Source organism: Heptranchias perlo, chromosome 3, assembly GCF_035084215.1.
Source record: "Heptranchias perlo isolate sHepPer1 chromosome 3, sHepPer1.hap1, whole genome shotgun sequence".
NCBI classification, from domain to species: Eukaryota; Metazoa; Chordata; class Chondrichthyes; order Hexanchiformes; family Hexanchidae; genus Heptranchias; species Heptranchias perlo.
Window position 1 is genome coordinate 121,619,180 of NC_090327.1, and position 19,794 is coordinate 121,638,973.

The 19,794-nt window shown below is 42.4% G+C and overlaps 2 protein-coding genes across 2 annotated transcripts in view; one reads left to right on the plus strand and one right to left on the minus strand.

Moving 5' to 3' along the window:
* crtap (cartilage associated protein) overlaps nt 1-3,911 on the plus strand; it is a 36,094-nt gene extending 32,183 nt beyond the window's left edge. The window contains exon 7 of the mRNA XM_067981870.1: nt 1,919-3,911. Coding sequence (XP_067837971.1) covers nt 1,919-1,969 — 51 coding nt within the window. The 3' untranslated portion in view covers nt 1,970-3,911. The remainder of the gene's footprint in view (nt 1-1,918) is intronic.
* Nucleotides 3,912-4,587: 676 nt separating this feature from the next.
* The window catches only part of susd5 (sushi domain containing 5), a 50,139-nt gene continuing 34,932 nt past the window's right edge, over nt 4,588-19,794 (minus strand). Inside the window, exons 4-5 of the mRNA XM_067977270.1 lie at nt 16,268-16,459; nt 4,588-5,840 (exon numbers count right to left, since the gene is read on the minus strand). Coding sequence (XP_067833371.1) covers nt 4,588-5,840; nt 16,268-16,459 — 1,445 coding nt within the window. The remainder of the gene's footprint in view (nt 5,841-16,267; nt 16,460-19,794) is intronic.

The following is a 19,794-nucleotide window of genomic DNA, read 5'->3' on the forward strand; positions in this document are numbered from 1 at the left end:
ACCCCAGAGTCTGTATATTGGGCACATATTTCTCATGTATATGAAGTTAGTCCTGTTTGCTTGAAAGAAGAACACTAAAGTCTAACAGTAGCATGAAATTACCAGTATAAGCGCTAAACATACAGTGTGGAATTACCGCTTCGAACTAAGAGAAGGCATCAAAGGAAAGTTGAGCGTATTTAGATGACCCCTAAAATATTCTGACCAAAATATTCTTGTTTTTTAAAAAAATGTAGTCTTGGGTTTAATTGGAATAGTTTGGAGTTACTGCTTGTAGTTTTAACTTCTTTTCAATGGGAGAGTATATTAGTTACTTAATGGGATTAATCCAAGTTTAATCTGAATGTACAAGATCCTTAATGTAGGCTGCATTCACACTTTAACTGTAGCATCAGTGAGAAGTGGTTTTGCTTCATATCAGTTGCAGTGTGACTGCTGCCTGAATCCAGAGTCAGAGCCCAACCTGACGCTGGAACAAAGAGGAGCGAGTCTCCTTCGAGAAGGCAGTCCCACTCAGCTTTGCTTCGGAGTCAGTTTGGGCCTTGACACCCAATTTATATTCCACAAGTTCAAGCTGAAACCACTTTGTACCAAAGTTAAACTTTGAGTGTGAATGCACCATAAAACACAGCTAGCTATGGGTACAGTTACACTTCAAGGCTAATGTTGGTGCAAAGCACCTTCCACTTCTCACTTGTGCTGTGTCGACCCATAGTTTAATCTAGAATAGAGTTCAGTGTAATAACTTGGTAACACTGTATCACCTTTAATCTAGGATAGAGTTCAGTGTAATAACTATTGGTAACACTATATCACCTTTAATCTAGGATAGAGTTCAGTGTAATAACTATTGGTAACACTATATCACCTTTAATCTAGAATAGAGTTCAGTGTAATAACTTGGTAACACTGTATCACCTTTAATCTAGGATAGAGTTGAGTGTAATAACTATTTGTATCACCTTTAATTTAAAATCTGTGTCAATGAGCCATGCCGTTGGTATTCAGAGCTGTATATTTTCTCAAAAGCTAAGAACCGTTGCTGTACTAATCACGCACCAATATCTTTTTTCACTTGCCCCTTTTGGGTGCATAAATACAACATATTCACATATGAAATTTCACGTGTATATTGTGGCGTTAGCACACACGTGCAGTTGATATTTTTGGGCAAATAATCATCTCAGCTGCCGTATTGAGATATGTGTTAATGATGTGGACACAGTACAATCCAAAATAAACCACAGGATCTTAAAACAGCATGTATAAAAACATAATTACAGTTAATGTATTTTAACTAAATATTTCAAGGATTTTGTTGGATGAATTTTAAGGCATGTGGTTAATCCATAACAGACTGATGTAACATGAAATCAGCAAAGAAATGCAACACAGTTGACTATAAACTACAATCTTTCATATCTGCTGGAATTGTGGAAATTGAGTCTGTGAGTTACAATGAATTGCCTTCAAGGGGCAGTAACTGAACTGTGCAGTAACTTGGCGTTTTCCCAGTCATGCCCACCAAGTGACTTCAGACTGTTTCTTCAATGCAACTAAATGTCACTACAAGATTAAATACAAGAAATATGTTCAAAAGTTATTGAGGGTTTTTAATCGTTTGTTTAATTTAAAAATAAAACTATTATTTCACAGGAAGGACAAGGCTGGATCAGTGTTTTGTGCGTGAGCGTGACTGTGAGTGTGTGATTGTGGGTGTGCACGTGTATGTGTTTGTGTGTATAAGTTAGTCATCTGGCAGTATGGTCAGCAATGAATGAACCTGTTTGATAATCGCTCCTGTGAAGCGCCTTGGGATGTTTTATTACGTTAAAGGCACTCTATAAATGCAAGTTGTTGTCAGGCTGCAGTCTGAGAACTCTGAAATGTTGAACTCATGTTTGTTTTTCCTGTGCAGGGTGAAGTACTGGAATATGTCAACGACCTTCTGGAAACACAGGAGAGCTAATCTCAGTGACAGAACAAAATCTGCACCAAATATTGTTGATAAAACGGTGAAAAGTCAATAATAATCTGTTTCTCCAGCTGCCCTCAACTCAGGACAATTCTCCCAAACCCTGAACTCTTCCCTCAGGTGCTCGAAGTCGGGAATTCTTTTTGAGCTGACCTGTTAATTCTTCCGTATTTCTGCATGGCTGCTCAGTAACATTATTTCAAAGATGCCCCTTTTATTATTTAACAGAAATCCTTTAGCTTTGAGCTTTTGTCCCATTTTGCATTTAGCCCCCATTATGCTAGTTTGTTCTTCAATTAATTTTTCTCCAAACCAGATCAAAAATAGCTTCTATGGCTGAAAACCATCGCATCATAACTAGCTCCGCCTTCTTCATAGTTCTTCTAGGCTGCTCGCCTGACACTGTTGTGTGTGTCTGCGTTTTTACTGGTAGAATGAAGAGCACTTTCCTTAAAAAGATTTTTACTCTCCTACAGAATCTAAAATGACATTTAAAGACACATTACACACTGCATGCAGTAGCTTTAACTAACAGTCTTTCCATTTTGTTTCTGTACATCTCGGTTGGTATCACTGCTGAGTGTTATCCCGGACCAGTGTCACGGTCATATTGTGCTCAGCCAGAGGAGAGCCAGTTGTTGGGTGCAATATAAATGAGCAAAATCCCCTCTCTGGGTTCACACTGCACAGACACATCTGTCACTCTGATTCCCGTTCATACTTTTCATCCAGATAGATATGAAGGATAATTTAGAATTACCAGAGGACATTTATGCTGATTGGCAGGAACCCCATTTAAAAATATTAGGAAGATCCCCATATTTAAAATGGGCCTACCTTGTGTGACTCTTAGCCCGGTTCTTAATAAACACCAAAAGCGAGAATGTTTTCTGTAAGGTTGGATACATCTGTGTTATTGGACAAATCCCAGGGCAAAATTATTTTTGTTTAAATTATACAGGTAGGAAATTCAGAAATGGGTATTGATTATAATTCTATTGAGAGAGCTTAAACCAAACTTGTTTGGTACTTTGCCTCGGGCTCCCGCTAGCTGTGCTGCAAAGTCTCAATGCCAGAGAAAACATTGACTCATTTATTAATGTTTGAACATAGACCCTTGATGCAGTTTGTAGCGAGTCAGTGCGAAAATCCCACAACTAATCGTTCACTGCAGCTGCCCAGTGTCTGGGTACTTGGTTGTGAGCCATGCCTCAAACAGCAACTCCTTTTACGCAGTGACTCCAGGCTTGAATAACTCAGTGTAGAGTTCCCTTCAACTATTTAAACTCGCTGAACGATTAGAGATTCTCATACAACAACCATAGCTTTGATAACCTGAATAATCTACAATCTTTATGACCCTAAAGATGGTTTTTTAAGAAAAAAGTAATTCAGATGCCATTTTAAATTGCAAGAAGATGTGTTACTGAGAATCACATAATGTAAACCTTTGTTGTCCACTTGCAACCACTTTGACCAAAAAAACACACAAAGCTTGCCCTTAAATTCTTTCCATGTTTATCTCTGGTCACACACTCTTTTTTTGCATAATCTAAACTGTTTGAACAAACAGAAAATAAATAACACTGTACATATTTAACTTTTCAGATTTATTTTTGATAATTTAAAGCAGATTGTCAGATAAAATATGAAATGGATGCCATTTGCACAGTGCTTGCCCACAGAAACCCCTCTCACTGCGGCATGATACGACCCCGGGACTTTCTGCTTCTTAGCTCGTCCTATGTTGACTGTGAACAGCAATGTTCTTGCGGTAAATCTTGCTTCTTTCATGAATCATGTCAATGGAACAGTATTAATCTTTCTTTATACACTACAGCCATTGTGTTCAAATGTTTTTTTTTAAAAATTGGATAAGAACCTGTACCTCAGTGCCTTAAAACTAATAAAAATGTTTTTTAACCTTTTCTGAAAAGATGACATTGATATATTTATTTGTTAGGCAGCCCCACATAAGCTGACCACATTTTATGGAAAATGAGATTTCATTCCCTTGTTGGCATTTTTCAGGGCTGTGTGAAGTCATTTATCAAAGGTAGGTGTATATAAAAATGGAATAAATATGTAGAAAGTTTCCAACTATTGTACGCCTTTGCATTTTCTTTAGAAGTAAAGTTCGGATTAGTTACAGTAGTTTAGATTACATTATAGTTAAACACATGCACACTGACACAACCTAAATAGAGACTGAAATTATTTACAAATCTTTACATGTTTCTGGCAGTATCCACTTAAAGTTCCCATTCTCCCTTTTATAAGATTCCCATGTGGATATCTAGGCTAATTTATAACAGCCTGTGTCTCAAACCCAGTGAGACTGCACCCCTACAACGAGAGTCAATAGTACGTTCTTCTTTCTTCCATTGTAAAAGTTTTTTTTCAATCTTGTGTGTGCTTGACTGATCAAATTCATTGTTCATTCTGCATATTCCAGGTATTTTAAGCATATTTCTTTGTAACATTGATTATTCAAAGCATATTAGAATTAAGACAAATCATGTGGTATCGCAATGCTTCCCATTTTTATGATGAGTCAGTTCTGGGTGTCCCACTGTGATTGTGGAGCCTCCCTCGATAAGCAGATTTTCCGATTACACTTTCTGCTGCATTTCAATGTGCTCGCCGCGCCTCACCTGCCCCTTTCCATTCATCTCGTACACTGATGTTTTCTGGTGTCTCCGTTTGTAGCACCACACGGCCAGTATAGCTGCCAGTACAAGCAGAGCAATCACAGTGACGATGATGGCGATCATGGGGCCTTTGCCTGAGCTCGGGCAATCTGCCCCACCGCAGCTTTCAATTGTGGGGAGCAGTTTTGCCTCCGTGCCATCGCTGAAGTTCTCTCTTTTGGTGAAGTCATCATACGTGTCTATTTCTGTAAAATCCAGTGCAGTCTGAGTACTTGCTTCAAGTGTGCCTGAAGTCAAAGTTTGATGGGTTGAAATCTCAGCTATTTCTGTAGGAACTGGGACATGATCTATAGGGTGGAAACCTTCACTTACTGTTTCTACAGTGGTTGTGGAAGACAGTGAAGGTTCAGTAACTGCATCAGAAGATTTCCATGACTCCTCTGTGACTATACCCGAGACCGTGGTTGTGTAGTACTTAGTGTCTTCAATAGCTTTACTGGCACTGACATTTTCAGGTGCTGTGGTTGGTGTCAGGCCTGTGTCAACTTGTTTAACTCCTTGGTCAGGCATCCCAGTTGGTACGGTTATGATCTGTGTGTATTGAGAAGCTGAGGTTGTGCTTGGAGTGTCTGACCTGCTGATCTCAACGTGGTTCGAATGATCTGTGGTGACAACAGTTTCATCATCGGTTTCCATTGATCCATCAGCCTTCTCACCTTCCTCTTCAGTTTCTGATGCAATGGGATAGCCATCTATCCACGATTCATCCGTACTGGCTATTGTTTCTTTTGTGACTTTAGTCTCGTTGTGCACAATGGATGGTTCTACAGGCAAGTCTTCATCTTCAGCTGTTTGGACCCCTTCCGTACCATCGGTCTTCACTCCAATTTGATTATCGCTTGAAGTAATTTGGATTTTGGGCTCCGTATCTGGTTTCTTGGTATCGGGCTGCTCGATGTCAGGAAACGCCTCAGAGGGGAACCAAAACAGGTGTTTCTGGCTGAGTAATGAGACTGGTGATTCAGTTGGCTTCAGTGGATCTTGCCCGTCTTCTCCTATCGAGTCATCAGCTCCCTCATCTAATTCATCGTCTGTGCCTTCCACACCATCTTCAGAAACAATGACTTTGTCTTGTTCCTCATCAGGATCTGAAAATGACATCGAGTCTTCATCGGGGAACTTGTCTTCGTAATCAACATGTCCCTCAGTTTCATCTAAAAAAAATAAACAAGAGCAGCTTTGATTGGATTATTTGCATTTAGCTTTGGTTTCTATTGAAGGTAGAAGATTGCATTACTGCTTTAGTCATCAAATATTGCCCTGTTTTTCACACATCTATAGATCAAAAAGTGTTAAAATCCTTGATCTGTATCATAATATATTTGTATCACGAGTGGTTTTTCGAGGTGAGAGTTTATTTGCAATGTATTTCTATCTTGGGGCTATTTTCAGCTTGCAAACACTCTATCCTTTTATAGATACCATCCGCCTAGGCTTCTTGTCCCTTGTCCGAGCCCAGCCCATCCCCCTCCATACCACCCCCAGCCCACCCCACATCATTCCACAGCCCAGCCCATCCCCCTCCATTCTACGCCAGCTCCAGCCCCATCCCCCTCCATTCCACCCCCACCCCCTTCTCCACATGAACTTTGCTTTTAATTAAGTCGCACGCAGGCTACATTCCCAAATTCAACCGACATTCTGCTTTTAAAAAGTGGGGCCTTTCTGTGAGTTTGTGTATTTCTACGTTTACGTTGCTGAAATTGGCGGAAGTGCCCAGTGGGTTTGGGGGGGCTCTAAATGTAGTGGGAAGTTCAGCTGGCCTGTCCTCCCCAGTCACAGGACTCTGGCCCTTAGAGGGGCGAGTTCTAAATATTTTTTTCTAATATATATTTACACAGGCAGAGTATTACGACTCCTCACTGATCTAACTGGGAGTACAGGCTGGAGATTCTCTTCCTGCCATCATTCTTTCCATCCTGATCTGCGTTTTGATGTCTTTACCACATATATTGGCATGGCAGTGAGGTGGGCATCTTGCCCTGCTGGTAAAATATGCTGCTAATGCAAGTCACCTCAGTGATACCCCTGTGGCACTAACACCATTTAGCCAGGATGCCACAGTGAGCATTTTGGCAACAAGACTGCTTACATCGAAGGTAAACACCTAACAAACTGAACAAACAATTTTATTCAATATTTGTTTCACTTTTAACCCTAACACAGTGTTGTCCAATAGAAATCACTTACTAGCCACACGTGTGACGCTGTTTTAACCACATGCACTAATTTCAGTAGCAAACACCTTACACACAATAGGGGAAATACTTCACGTGTAAATTTACTTAATAAATATCTACCACCATTCAGTAACCGAGGAAATAAAACACTCACAATGATCAAAAAACACTTGCACACTCTGCCTTTCCTCTTACCATTGTACCAACAAACACACAAAAAGGTTAATGTTCACATGCATACGGAGTGCGAATGTGTGTATGGAGATCACAGGCCCAACAATGGTGATTATTACTCATTGTTTATTTAATCAGAAATTAAATTAGCCACATCAGAATTCCCAATTTTCCACATGTGGCTAATGACGAACGTATTGGACAACCCCTGTCCTATCACAGGCGTCTCTCATAGGTCGCTCAGTTGGTTAACGTTTTAGCTGTGAAACCGACACGAGCAATTACGTTACATTCGAAAACTAACTCAAATACCACGAGTATCTTAGTCAGTTTAATATTAATGCTGAATGACGAAATTGAACATTTAAAAATAACAAAAAAAGTAACTTTTAATTCTTGTCCCGCAGAGACGTAAGGGTTAAACAAATGAAGTTCTCCTGTATTCAGTGCACTGGTACCTCAAAACTCAGAAGTTTTTTTGCACTAATTGATGAAATTGGACTGAAAGCAGCAAATTATCGGTCTGAAAATGATGCTTCCTGTTTGCAACAAATGGCCAAAGATTCCTTTTCTCGCTTGAGCAGGTCCAACTGCAGAAAGTTAGTTCTGGCACAGGAAACCCAGCCGAGATACTGTGTATAAAAGCTGCTATTCATCAGTCTAACATCAAAGAAAATAAACTCTGTTCCCCCTTCCCCTCGCCCCCCGCCCCATCCTGAAGCACACGTTCCAATTCCCAGAACAACACTAATGGGTGTGTGCAATATTGGGTAATAATTTCTGTCTGACTTGAGTTGGTTACCTTTGTAGAAAGTGACCCAGCCTCAGTGCTGGCATTTAGTGAGGAAATACGATGGCAGCTATATTTAGCAGCTGCAAATGTTTACAATTAATGGTTTTATTCCTCCCTTTACAACCTTCTAAATGATTTTTAATTGCACAAAGACAAAATTAGACTGAATGCAGCTATTAGGGACACTTTTAATAATCAAACATAGGCAATGTTCTTGGTTTCTTTTAAAGCCAGTTTCTTTGTTGCACGGTCATTACTATAATCAACCCACAGAGGTTTACAGAGACCCGCACAGTGTCACAAGGTGTGAGCTTTCAGCGCAGAGAGCTGCACAGAAGATGGGAAAACCGAGAGACAGAAAATCTAAATTCACCCGCAATCACTGCCACCTGGGCTGGACATCTCTATCAACAGGCGAACAGTTCTATGTGAGAACGGGGAGTGGCTGTACCCATTTCACCCAACGCATGATCTCACGTCCCCTCAACACTAACCTCATTTCACGGCTGTGCTGTGGTAAGTTGTTTTGCTGCAATTGTGGTTCCCTCCACCACCCCCCCAACTCCCCGATACAGAATAAATAAAGGACGTCTCCAAAACCTTCTTGCCCCGGCCTGCTCCGTGTAAGCTGAATATCCCTGTGTTTCCAGTGGAACACAGTGTTCATTCACATCAAGATAGGAAGCAGGAAGTACTAACTATGAGCAATCATTGTACCTTTGAGCTCAAACTCACCAACTCAAATTACTTCATGGATATGACATAATCCTACAGTGTTCTTGTTGAGCTATTTTATATACGATATATAATCTATATATAGATATATATAAGATTTCAACAAGAACGCTATAGGATTATTATATACATATGTAATAAAGAAAAACTTGCATTAATTTAGCGCATTTCACAACTTCAACGTTCCAAAGCACAGCCAATTACATACTTTTGAAGTTAGTCACTGTTGTACTGTAGGTAAAGACGGCTGCCAATGTAGATATATACTGCTCTGAGAAATATACACTGCTCTGAGAAATATACACTGCTTTATGGGATAGACACTGCTCTGTGAGATAGACACTGCTCTGAGAGATATACACTCTGTGTGAGATATACACTGCTTTGAAAGATATGCACTGCTCTGTAAAATATACACTGTTCTGTGAGATATTCACTGTTCTGTGAGATATACACTGCTCTGAGAGATATACGCTGCTGTGTGAGATTTTTTTTATTCGTTTATTGGATGTGGGCATCATTGGCATGGCCAGCATTTATTGCCCATCCCTAATTGCCCTTGAGAAGGTGGTGGTGAGCCACCTTCTTCAACCGCTGCAGTCTGAGAGAATAAAAAAAATCTCACACAGCAGTGTATATCTCTCATAGCAGTGTATATCTTTCAGAGCAGTGTATATTTTACAAAGCAGTGCATATCTTTCAAAGCAGTGTATATCTCTCACAGAGTGTATATCTCTCAGAGCAGTGTATAGCTCTCAGAGCAGTGTCTATTTCACAGAGCAGTGTCTATCCCATAAAGCAGTGTATATTTCTCAGAGCAGTGTATATTTCTCAGAGCAGTGTAGTGACGGTTCTCCCACAGTGCTGTTAGAAAGGGAGTTCCAGGATTTTGACCCAGCGACGATGAAAGAACGGCGATATATTTCCAAGTCAGGGTGGTGTGTGACTTTGAGGGGAATGTGCAGGTGGTGTTATTCCCATGTGCCTGCTGCCCTTGTCCTTCAAGGTGGTAGAGGTCGTCGGTTTGGGAGGTGCTGTCGAAGAGGCCTTGGCGAGATAGACCATAAGAGATAGGAGCAGGAGTTGGCCATTCGGCCTCTCAAGCCTGCTCTGCCATTTAATGAGATCATGGCTGATCTGATTTTTACCTCAACTCCACTTTCCCGCCTTTTCCCCATATCCTTTGACTCCTTTGTTGATCAAAAGTTTGTCTAACTCAGCCTTGAATGTATTCAATGACTCAGCCTCCACAGCTTTCTGGGGTAAAGAATTCCAAAGTTTCACGACCCTCTGGGAGAAGAAATTCCTCCTCATTTCCGTCTCAAACGGAAGACCCCCTTATTCTGAGACTATGCCCCCTAGTTTTAGATTCCCCCATGAGGGGTAACATCCTCTCAGCATCTACCCTATTGAGTCCCCTCAGAATCTTGTATGTTTCAATAAGATCTCCTCTCATTCTTCTAAACTCCAATGAGTATAGACCCAACCTGTTCAATCTTTCCTCATAAGACGACCCTTCCATACCCGGGATCAATCTAGTGAACCTTCTCTGAACTGCCTCCAATGCAAGTATGACCTTCCTTAAATAAGGGCACCAGAACTGTACGCAGTACTCCAGGTGTGGTCTCACCAGCACCCTGTACAGTTGTAGCATGACTTCCCTGCTTTTATACTCCATCCCCCCAGAAATAAAGGCCAATATTCCGTTTGCCTTCCAGATTACCTGCTGCACCTGTATGTTGACTTTTTGTGTTTCATGTACGAGGACACCCAGATCCCTCTGTACCCCTGCATTTTGTAGTATTTCTCCATTCAAATAATATTTTACTTCTTTATTTTTCCTCCCAAAGTGGATGACTTCACATTTTCCCACATTATATTCCATCTGCCAAATTTTTGCCCATTCACTTAATCTGTCAATATCCCTTTGCAGACACTTTGTGTCCTCATGCTTTTCCACCTATCTTTGTATCATCAGCAAATTTGGCCACAGGACACTCTGTTCCTTCATCCAAGTCATTGATATATATTGTAAATAGTTGAGGCCCAGCACTGATCCCTGCGGCACCCCACTAGTTACAGATTGCCATTTTGAAAATGACCCTTTTATCCCGACTCTTTGTTTTCTGTTAGTTAGCCAATCCTCTATCCATGCCAGTATATTACCCCCAACACCATGAACTTTTATCTTGTGCAGTAATCTCTTATATGGCACCTTATTGAATGCCTTTTGGAAATCCAAACATACTGCATCCATTGGTTCTCCTTTATCCACCCTGCCCGTTACTTCCTCAAAGAACTCTAATAAATTTGTCAGACACGATTTCACCTTCATAAAACCATGTTGACTCTCCTTGATTGTATTATAAGTCTCCAAATGTCCTGCTACTATTTCCTTAACAATGGATTCTAGCATTTTCCTAATGACAGATGTTAGGCTAACTGGTCTGTAGTTACCTGCTTTCTGTCTCACTCCCTTCTTGAATAGGGGTGTTACGTTCGCGGTTTTCCAATCCGCTGGGACCTTTCCAGAATCTAGTGAATGGTGGGTGCTACACACTGCAGCCACGGTGCACCAGTGGTGAAGGGAGTGAATGTTTAGGGTGGTGGATGGAGTGCCAATCAAGCGGGCTGCTTTGTCCTGGATGGTGTCAAGCTTCTTGAGTGTTGTTGGAGCTGCAATCATCCAGGCAAGTGGAGAGTATTCCATCACACTCCTGACTTGTAGAAGGTGGAAAGGCTTTGGGGAGTCAGGAGGTGAGTCACTCGCCGCAGAATACCCAGCCTCTGACGTGCTCTTGTAGCCACAGTATTTATGTGGCTGGTCCAGTTAAGTTTCTGGTCAATGGTGACCCCCAGGATGTTGGTGGTGGGGGATTTGGCGATGGTAATGCCGTTGAATGTCAAGGGGAGGTGGTTAGACTCTCTCTTGTTGGAGATGGTCATTGCCTGGCACGTGTCTGGCGCGAATGCTACTTGCCACTTATGAGCCCAAGCCTGGATGTTGTCCAGGTCTTGCTGCATGCGGGCATGGACGACTTCATTATCGGAGGGGTTGCAAATGGAACTGAACACTGTGCAATCATCAGCAAACATCCCCATTTCTGACCTTATGATGGAGGGATGGTCATTGATGAAGCAGCTGAAGATGGTTGGGCCTAGGACACTGCCCTGAGGAACTCCTGCAGCAATGTCCTGGGGCTGAGATGATTGGCCTCCAACAACCACTACCATCTTCCTTTGTGCTAGGTACGACTCCAGCCACTGGAGAGTTTTCCCACTGATTCCCATTGACTTCAATTTTACTAGGGCTCCTTGGTGCCACACTCGGTCAAATGCTGCCTTGATGTCAAGGGCAGTTACTCTCACCTCACCTCTGGAATTCAGCTCTTTTGTCCATGTTTGGACCAAGGCTGTAATGAGGTCTGGAGCCGAGTGGTCCTGGTGGAACCCAAACTGAGCATCGGTGAGCAGGTTATTGGTGAGTAAGTGCCACTTGATAGCACTGTCGACGACACCCTCTATCACTTTGCTGATGATTGAGAGTAGACTAATGGGGCGGTAATTGGCTGGATTGGATTTGTCCTGCTTTTTGTGGACAGGACACACCTGGGCAATTTTCCACATTGTCGGGTAGATGCCAGTGTTGTAGCTGTACTGGAACAGTTTGTCTAGAGGCACGGCTAGTTCTGGAGCACAAGTCTTCAGCATTACAGCCGGGATGTTGTTGGGGCCCATAGCCTTTGCTGTATCCAGTGCACTCAGCCGTTTCTTGATATCACGTGGAGTGAATCGAATTTGCTGAAGACTGGCTTCTGTGATGGTGGGGATATCGGGAGAAAGCAGAGATGGATCATCCACTCGGCACTTCTGGCTGAAGATGGTTGCAAACGCTTCAGCCTTGTCTTTTGCACTCATGTATTGGACTCTGCCATCATTGAGGATGGGGATGTTTGCAGAGCCTCCTCCTCCCGTTAGTTGTTTAATTTTCCACCACCATTCACGATTGGATGTGGCAGGACTGCAGAGCTTTGATCTGATCCGTTGGTTGTGGAATCGCTTAGCTCTGTCTATAGCATGTTGCTTCTGCTGTTTAGCATGTATGTAGTCCTGAGTTGTAGCTTCACCAGGTTGGCACCTCATTTTTTAGGTATGCCTGGTGCTGCTCCTGGCATGCTCTTCTACACTCCTCATTGAACCAGGGATGATCCCCTGGCTTGTTGGTAATGGTAGAGTGAGGGATATGCCGGGCCATGAGGTTACAGATTGTGCTGGTATACACTGATATACACTGCTGTGTGCAATACACACTACTCTGTGAGATAGACACTGTTCTGTGATATACACACTGCTCTGAGAGATATACACTGCTCTGAGAGATATACACTGCTCTGTGATATACACTGCTCTGTGATATAAGTATTCAATGTGATAAAACTTGCATGTTAAGTGGATTTAATTTCAATGTTGTGTCTATTGGCAGACCGTGTCAAGAGTGACATTAATACTCAGCGTACAACACAGTGATATTAATACTCAGAGTACAACATAGTGACATTAATACTCAGAGTACAACATAGTGACATTAATACTCAGAGTACAACATAGTGACATTAATACTCAGAGTACAACATAGTGCAGCTCTCAGACTGGGGACTGTCGGTCAGGTCTATCTCTGAGCACGAACTTCAGCGAGTTAATGGAAGCCACTTCATGGACTTTTAACGATTAGTGAGTGATGGTTTTTATCTCCACTATAAGATAAAAAAGCTTTTTACGAAGGAGTGACCTGGGCTGGCAATTAGCGCTGGTGATAACACTGGAGGAATTCGAAACATGATCCCGTATGATTCCATATTTAAAACATTTGCAACCCTTACAGGTGAAGTTAGTTTTGGATTGAAAGGCAAAATTATAAAAATGCCAGAAAATGCACCAAATAAAGTGTGAAAAATTAAAACCTTCTGAGAAAACACATCCTCAAATCCACCTTGAAAATAAACCTCACACCTTCAGGGCTCACACCTCCTTCAGTAATTTCTGAATCCACCACCTCTACCAACTGTGCTTTTGTGTACCTACAATAAAAGTGATCAAATGTTGGGCACACCTGAAGCTTAATTTATGGCCTGCCCATGTTCTGCTTCATTTTCAGTGCAATCCTTTATTTTTGTGTGTCTTGGAGGCCTATATTCACGGTTGTTCTTCAGTAAGGTTTTCTGGGGGTGTATCAGCTTTTGTGAAGCTGTTGGTGAGCTTTTGCTAGTTTTCTAGGTTGGCTTGTATGCTTATAATCGGTATGTGTAAGCCTGTGTTTATCTAAGTAAGTTATCATGAATGCCAAGGGACATGTTAGCAGTGAATTACACACAGAAGGTGAATTTGGGTCACCGTTTAGTCCAATTATTATAACTCACATTATTTATCTGCTCTGTGGCTTGAGGATGCCACCAATGCCAAGAATTTCAAGTTAGCAGGTGTAAGTTCTTATATTTAAATTCTGAGGTTGACCTGCAATTTTATTTTTAGGTATTTTGATCTGGGTAATATCCCGGTAAATAAACACACAAGACTGCTAGCACTGTTTCATAGCACCTCAGAGCTTCCTTCTTAGTTACTCATGGCTGGCCATAAGTTCTTAACAGAATCATACAACTCACGTGACACTGTGCAGTTATAAAACCCGCCACACCAGAGCCCTTAAGGTGCATTATCCCACTCTCCCTCTCCTCCCATTAGATAAACTGACCAATAGTCCAATGTGATATGGTTTCTCTGAGATAAATACCCACGCTGGATTGGTTGTAATAAAATCGTTAGGCAATGAATGACTTTCTTTGACGACTGTTGGTTTGATCACATAGGATAGAATAAGAGTTGGGTTGAAACATGATGGAAATCTTTAGCACAATGGAGACTAGGAGGGAGGAAGTGCAGTGAGTTAGTATACTTTAATTTCACCTCTGCAGACCTGGGTTCAAATCCAACCCAGGCTGATGTGTTGAAGAAAATTTCTCTTGGTTTCTAAAGGGACCCAACCAAATTGAAACAGTCTCAAGCCAGTTCTTGGATGTCCCTCAATTGGTGCAGATAGAGCTACTTATTTTGGTTTAGAGCAGAGTAGAGGGAGGCTCACACTGTCTATAATCCTAGCCTAGGGTTGCTTGGTGCTGATACCGAAGCCCCAACCTGCAAAATGTTCCACTTCCTGAACACAAAAATTCACCCCTCCCTGAAATCAAGGAAATCTGATGACATTGTACTTCCTAAGATCACGTGACCAGCACTAGTTCACTCCGATTTAATGGTTACCATACTTTATTATATTATTTTTACTTATTTATATTATTTTTGATTGCACAACCACTTACAGTGATTTAAGTTCTGCCATGGCAGTGCAATCTGCCAATTAACACCAGGCTAGTCTTCTTCAGACAGCAGCACTTATCATAAAGGGTTCAAGTGTATGAAGTCACATGACAGGAAGGGCCAGTGTAGTAACAGTGGGAAAGGAAACCAAATTACTCATAGCATGTTTATCTGCTGTTTAAATGTAACAGTAAAGTTTATATGCAACAGGCTTGAGAATAGCAAGGGAATGCCACTTTACTTTTTGAATCCAAATTTCATGTATGGATTTTTTCTCTCACTGTAACGTAACTTTGGGATTTCTGAGATGCTGGACCTATTTCAGACACTTGTCACTGCAGATCTCTTCTCACCTGGCTACACAACTTCCTCATCAAATGAACTCAGGCAGGACAATTTCAGAACACCACATGTATCAAAATTGGAAAAACCCAATCATGTTGGTCCTCAGCCCTAAAACTGGACTTGGAGCCAAAGATTATAAAGGGCCATTGGGTGTTGAGATTCACGATTGGTTTTGATTCAACGCGGATGGACATACCTTTCTTTCTGATGATCATGGCTTTGAGAGATTGAAGAGATAAAAGTTCAGGTTAAAATTTGACTCTGGGTAATGTTTCCTGGTGGCTCAGTTGGGAGGGGAGTTATTTCTCCATACATTATGTGTAACAAAGTTGTAAACCCCTTTATTAAGAAGACAGTTTATGATTTCAACACACAAAGCATACAGAGGACCTTTTTGCTTCACGTTACTTGTCAAGTGTCTAAATAATCAAACTGGCCTTTTAAATATACAGGATAATTAAACTCTTTCAAACAATCCTCTAGTCTTACCTTTACACCAGATTATACAACAACAACTTGCATTTATATAGCGCCTTTAACGTAGTAAAATGTCCCAAGGCGCTATTATTTATGAAGAAACACTGGAAGATGAATGAGAGAGTAAATCTGCACATGTTTCAATGCATGATGTAAACCCGCGTTGAAATGATGACGAAGAACCTGGAAGAAATGAAAGGCATGTATTTTCTGAACTCCAAGTTTGATTACATCCACCAGTTGCATTCCAGTCAATCAGAATGATTGGTGCATGATTGGTGCGTGGTCGGCGCATGATCGCACTGCGCTGGGAAACAAAGAAGTTTCTTTTACAAATAGACCTTTAATATTTCGAAAATACTTAGGGACACTGCAACAGACTGAGGAGCCAACATACAGACCATCAAACAAAATGGACGTCACAATCACTGAAATGGCTGCAAATCAAAATCTTTCTGCAAATTGCTCGTATTGGATGTTAGTATTTGGTGTTGTGAGTCTCACTCACCTTTTATACAGGCCTGGACGAACCCGTACCATTCTCCACAGCTATCACACAACAGGCTGAAGGCATTCTCCCTGTTGGCCATGACGTAGCCTTGAGCACAGACGTAAAGCAGCTCGTCGCCCATCTCAATCCCAGTATCGTGGCCCTGGAGTATCGTGTTGGGAAAGGAGGGAGGGTCTCCACAAGGTTTACCTGCAGAAAAAAGGGCATGTTCAACGATCAGTTTTAGTCACCCTGTAGATTTTGCCCCCTTCGTGAGACCGTCTCTGGAGGCCTCCAAATGAAAAGTGCCGGAATCAGTTGGGAGGATTGTGACAATTCACTAATAGTGCCAGATCCATAAAGATGTATTTTAGATCAGAAGCTGAGAATATCAGAGGCCATATATATCAGAGCCTCATATATCGGAGCTGCGTATATCGGAGGCCGCGTATATCGGAGGCCGTTAACAAAAGCTTGTTCTATATAAAAAAGTACATATTCAGTAAGATGCTGTACAGATTCATCGCAATTATACCGTCAAATATTAGATAGAAAAGTATCTTAAATAAATCATACACCTTAAGAATATTATAAAGAAATTTATCTAAAGTGTACTATGTGGTAAAATAATCTGCACAAAGTTATGATATTGTAGGCACTGAACTAGCAGCCCAGAGGTTGCGATTTCAAATCCCAATAAATCTGGTAATTTGTGACTGGTACCAGAAAAAATCACCATGAAAAATGCTGGATTGTTGTAAAAACCCAACTGGCTCACTAATGTCCTTCAGGGAAGGGAAACCGCCATCCTTACCCAGTCTGGCCTATATGTGACTCCAGTCACATGACATGGTTAACTCTTAATGTACTCAGGGCAACTAACAAAGGGCAGTAGATGCGGCATATACACATGCCTGGGCCAATAAACAGACACACGTGGGCCAATAAACAGACACACGTGGGCCAATAAACACACACACGTGGGCCTCAATGAATACAGTGAAAAATTGATTATCTTGTGATCAGAGATACATGACCTGTGTATTATGGGTTGAACTATCTGATTGTATGCTCCAGGAGCCCTGCCCTCTGGGGATGGTGCGTATCAGGAGATTGTGTACGTGTAACCCACAATGCTATATAAAGTTCTAAAAGACGTTAAATCACAAGGTGAAATCATGGATTACAAGCACGATTTCCTAACATGGGCCCCAGGCAAGGCTCTGAGTGGTGGGCCAATAAACACACGAGGGACCCAATAAACACACACGTGGGCCAATAAACACACGAGGGACCCAATAAACACACGCGTGGGCCAATAAACACACGAGGGACCCAATAAACACACGCGTGGGCCAATAAACACACGAGGGACCCAATAAACAGACACACGTGGGCCAATAAACACACGAGGGACCCAATAAACAGACACACGTGGGGCAATAAACAGACACACGTGGGTCAATAAACACACACACGTGGGCCAATAAACACACACACGTGGGCCAATAAACAGACACACGTGGGCCAATAAACAGACACACGTGGGTCAATAAACACACACACGTTGGCCAATAAACAGACACACGTGGGCCAATAAACAGACACACGTGGGCCAATAAACAGACACACGTGGGCCAATAAACAGACACACGTGGGCCAATAAACACACACACGTGGGCCAATAAACAGACACACGTGGGTCAATAAACAGACACACGTGGGTCAATAAACACACACACGTTGGCCAATAAACAGACACACGTGGGCCAATAAACAGACACACATGGGCCAATAAACAGACACACGTGGGCCAATAAACAGACACACGTGGGCCAATAAACAGACACACGTGGGTCAATAAACACACACACGTTGGCCAATAAACACACACACGTGGGCCAATAAACAGACACACGTGGGCCAATAAACAGACACACGTGGGCCAATAAACAGACACACACGGGCCAATAAACAGACACACGTGGGCCAATAAACACACACACGTGGGCCAATAAACACACACGTGGGCCAATAAACAGACACACGTGGGCCAATAAACAGACACACGTGGGCCAATAAACAGACACACGTGGGCCAATAAACACACACATGGGCCAATAAACAGACACACGTGGGCCAATAAACACACACACGTGGGCCAATAAACACACACGTGGGCCAATAAACAGATACACGTGGGCCAATAAACAGACACACGTGGGCCAATAAACAGACACACGTGGGCCAATAAACAGACACACGTGGGCCAATAAACAGACACACGTGGGCCAATAAACACACACACGTGGGCCAATAAACACACACGTGGGCCAATAAACAGACACACGTGGGCCAATAAACACACACACTTGGGCCAATAAACAGACACACGTGGGCCAATAAACAGACACACGTGGGCCAATAAACACACACACGTGGGCCAATAAACAGACACACATGGGCCAATAAACACACACACGTGGGCCAATAAACACACACACGTGGGCCAATAAACAGACACACGTGGGCCAATAAACAGACACACGTGGGCCAATAAACAGACACACGTGGGCCAATAAACAGACACACGTGGGCCAATAAACAGACACACGTGGGCCAATAAACAGACACACGTGGGCCAATAAACACACACACGTGGGCCAATAAACAGACACACATGGGCCAATAAACAGACACACATGGGTCAATAAACACACACACGTGGGCCAATAAACACACACACGTGGGCCAATAAACAGACACACGTGGGTCAATAAACACACACACGTGGGCCAATAAACACACACACGTGGGCCAATAAACACACACACGTGGGTCAATAAACACACACGTGGGCCAATAAACAGACACACGTGGGCCAATAAACAGACACACGTGGGCCAATAAACAGACACAGGTGGGCCAATAAACACACACACGTGGGTCAATAAACACACACACGTGGGCCAATAAACAGACACACGTGGGCCAATAAACACACACACGTGGGTCAATAAACACACACACGTGGGCCAATAAACACACACACGTGGGCCAATAAACAGACACACGTGGGCCAATAAACAGACACACGTGGGTCAATAAACACACACACGTTGGCCAATAAACAGACACACGTGGGCCAATAAACAGACACACGTGGGCCAATAAACAGACACACGTGGGCCAATAAACAGACACACGTGGGCCAATAAACACACACACGTGGGCCAATAAACAGACACACGTGGGTCAATAAACAGACACACGTGGGTCAATAAACACACACACGTTGGCCAATAAACAGACACACGTGGGCCAATAAACAGACACACATGGGCCAATAAACAGACACACGTGGGCCAATAAACAGACACACGTGGGCCAATAAACAGACACACGTGGGTCAATAAACACACACACGTTGGCCAATAAACACACACACGTGGGCCAATAAACAGACACACGTGGGCCAATAAACAGACACACGTGGGCCAATAAACAGACACACACGGGCCAATAAACAGACACACGTGGGCCAA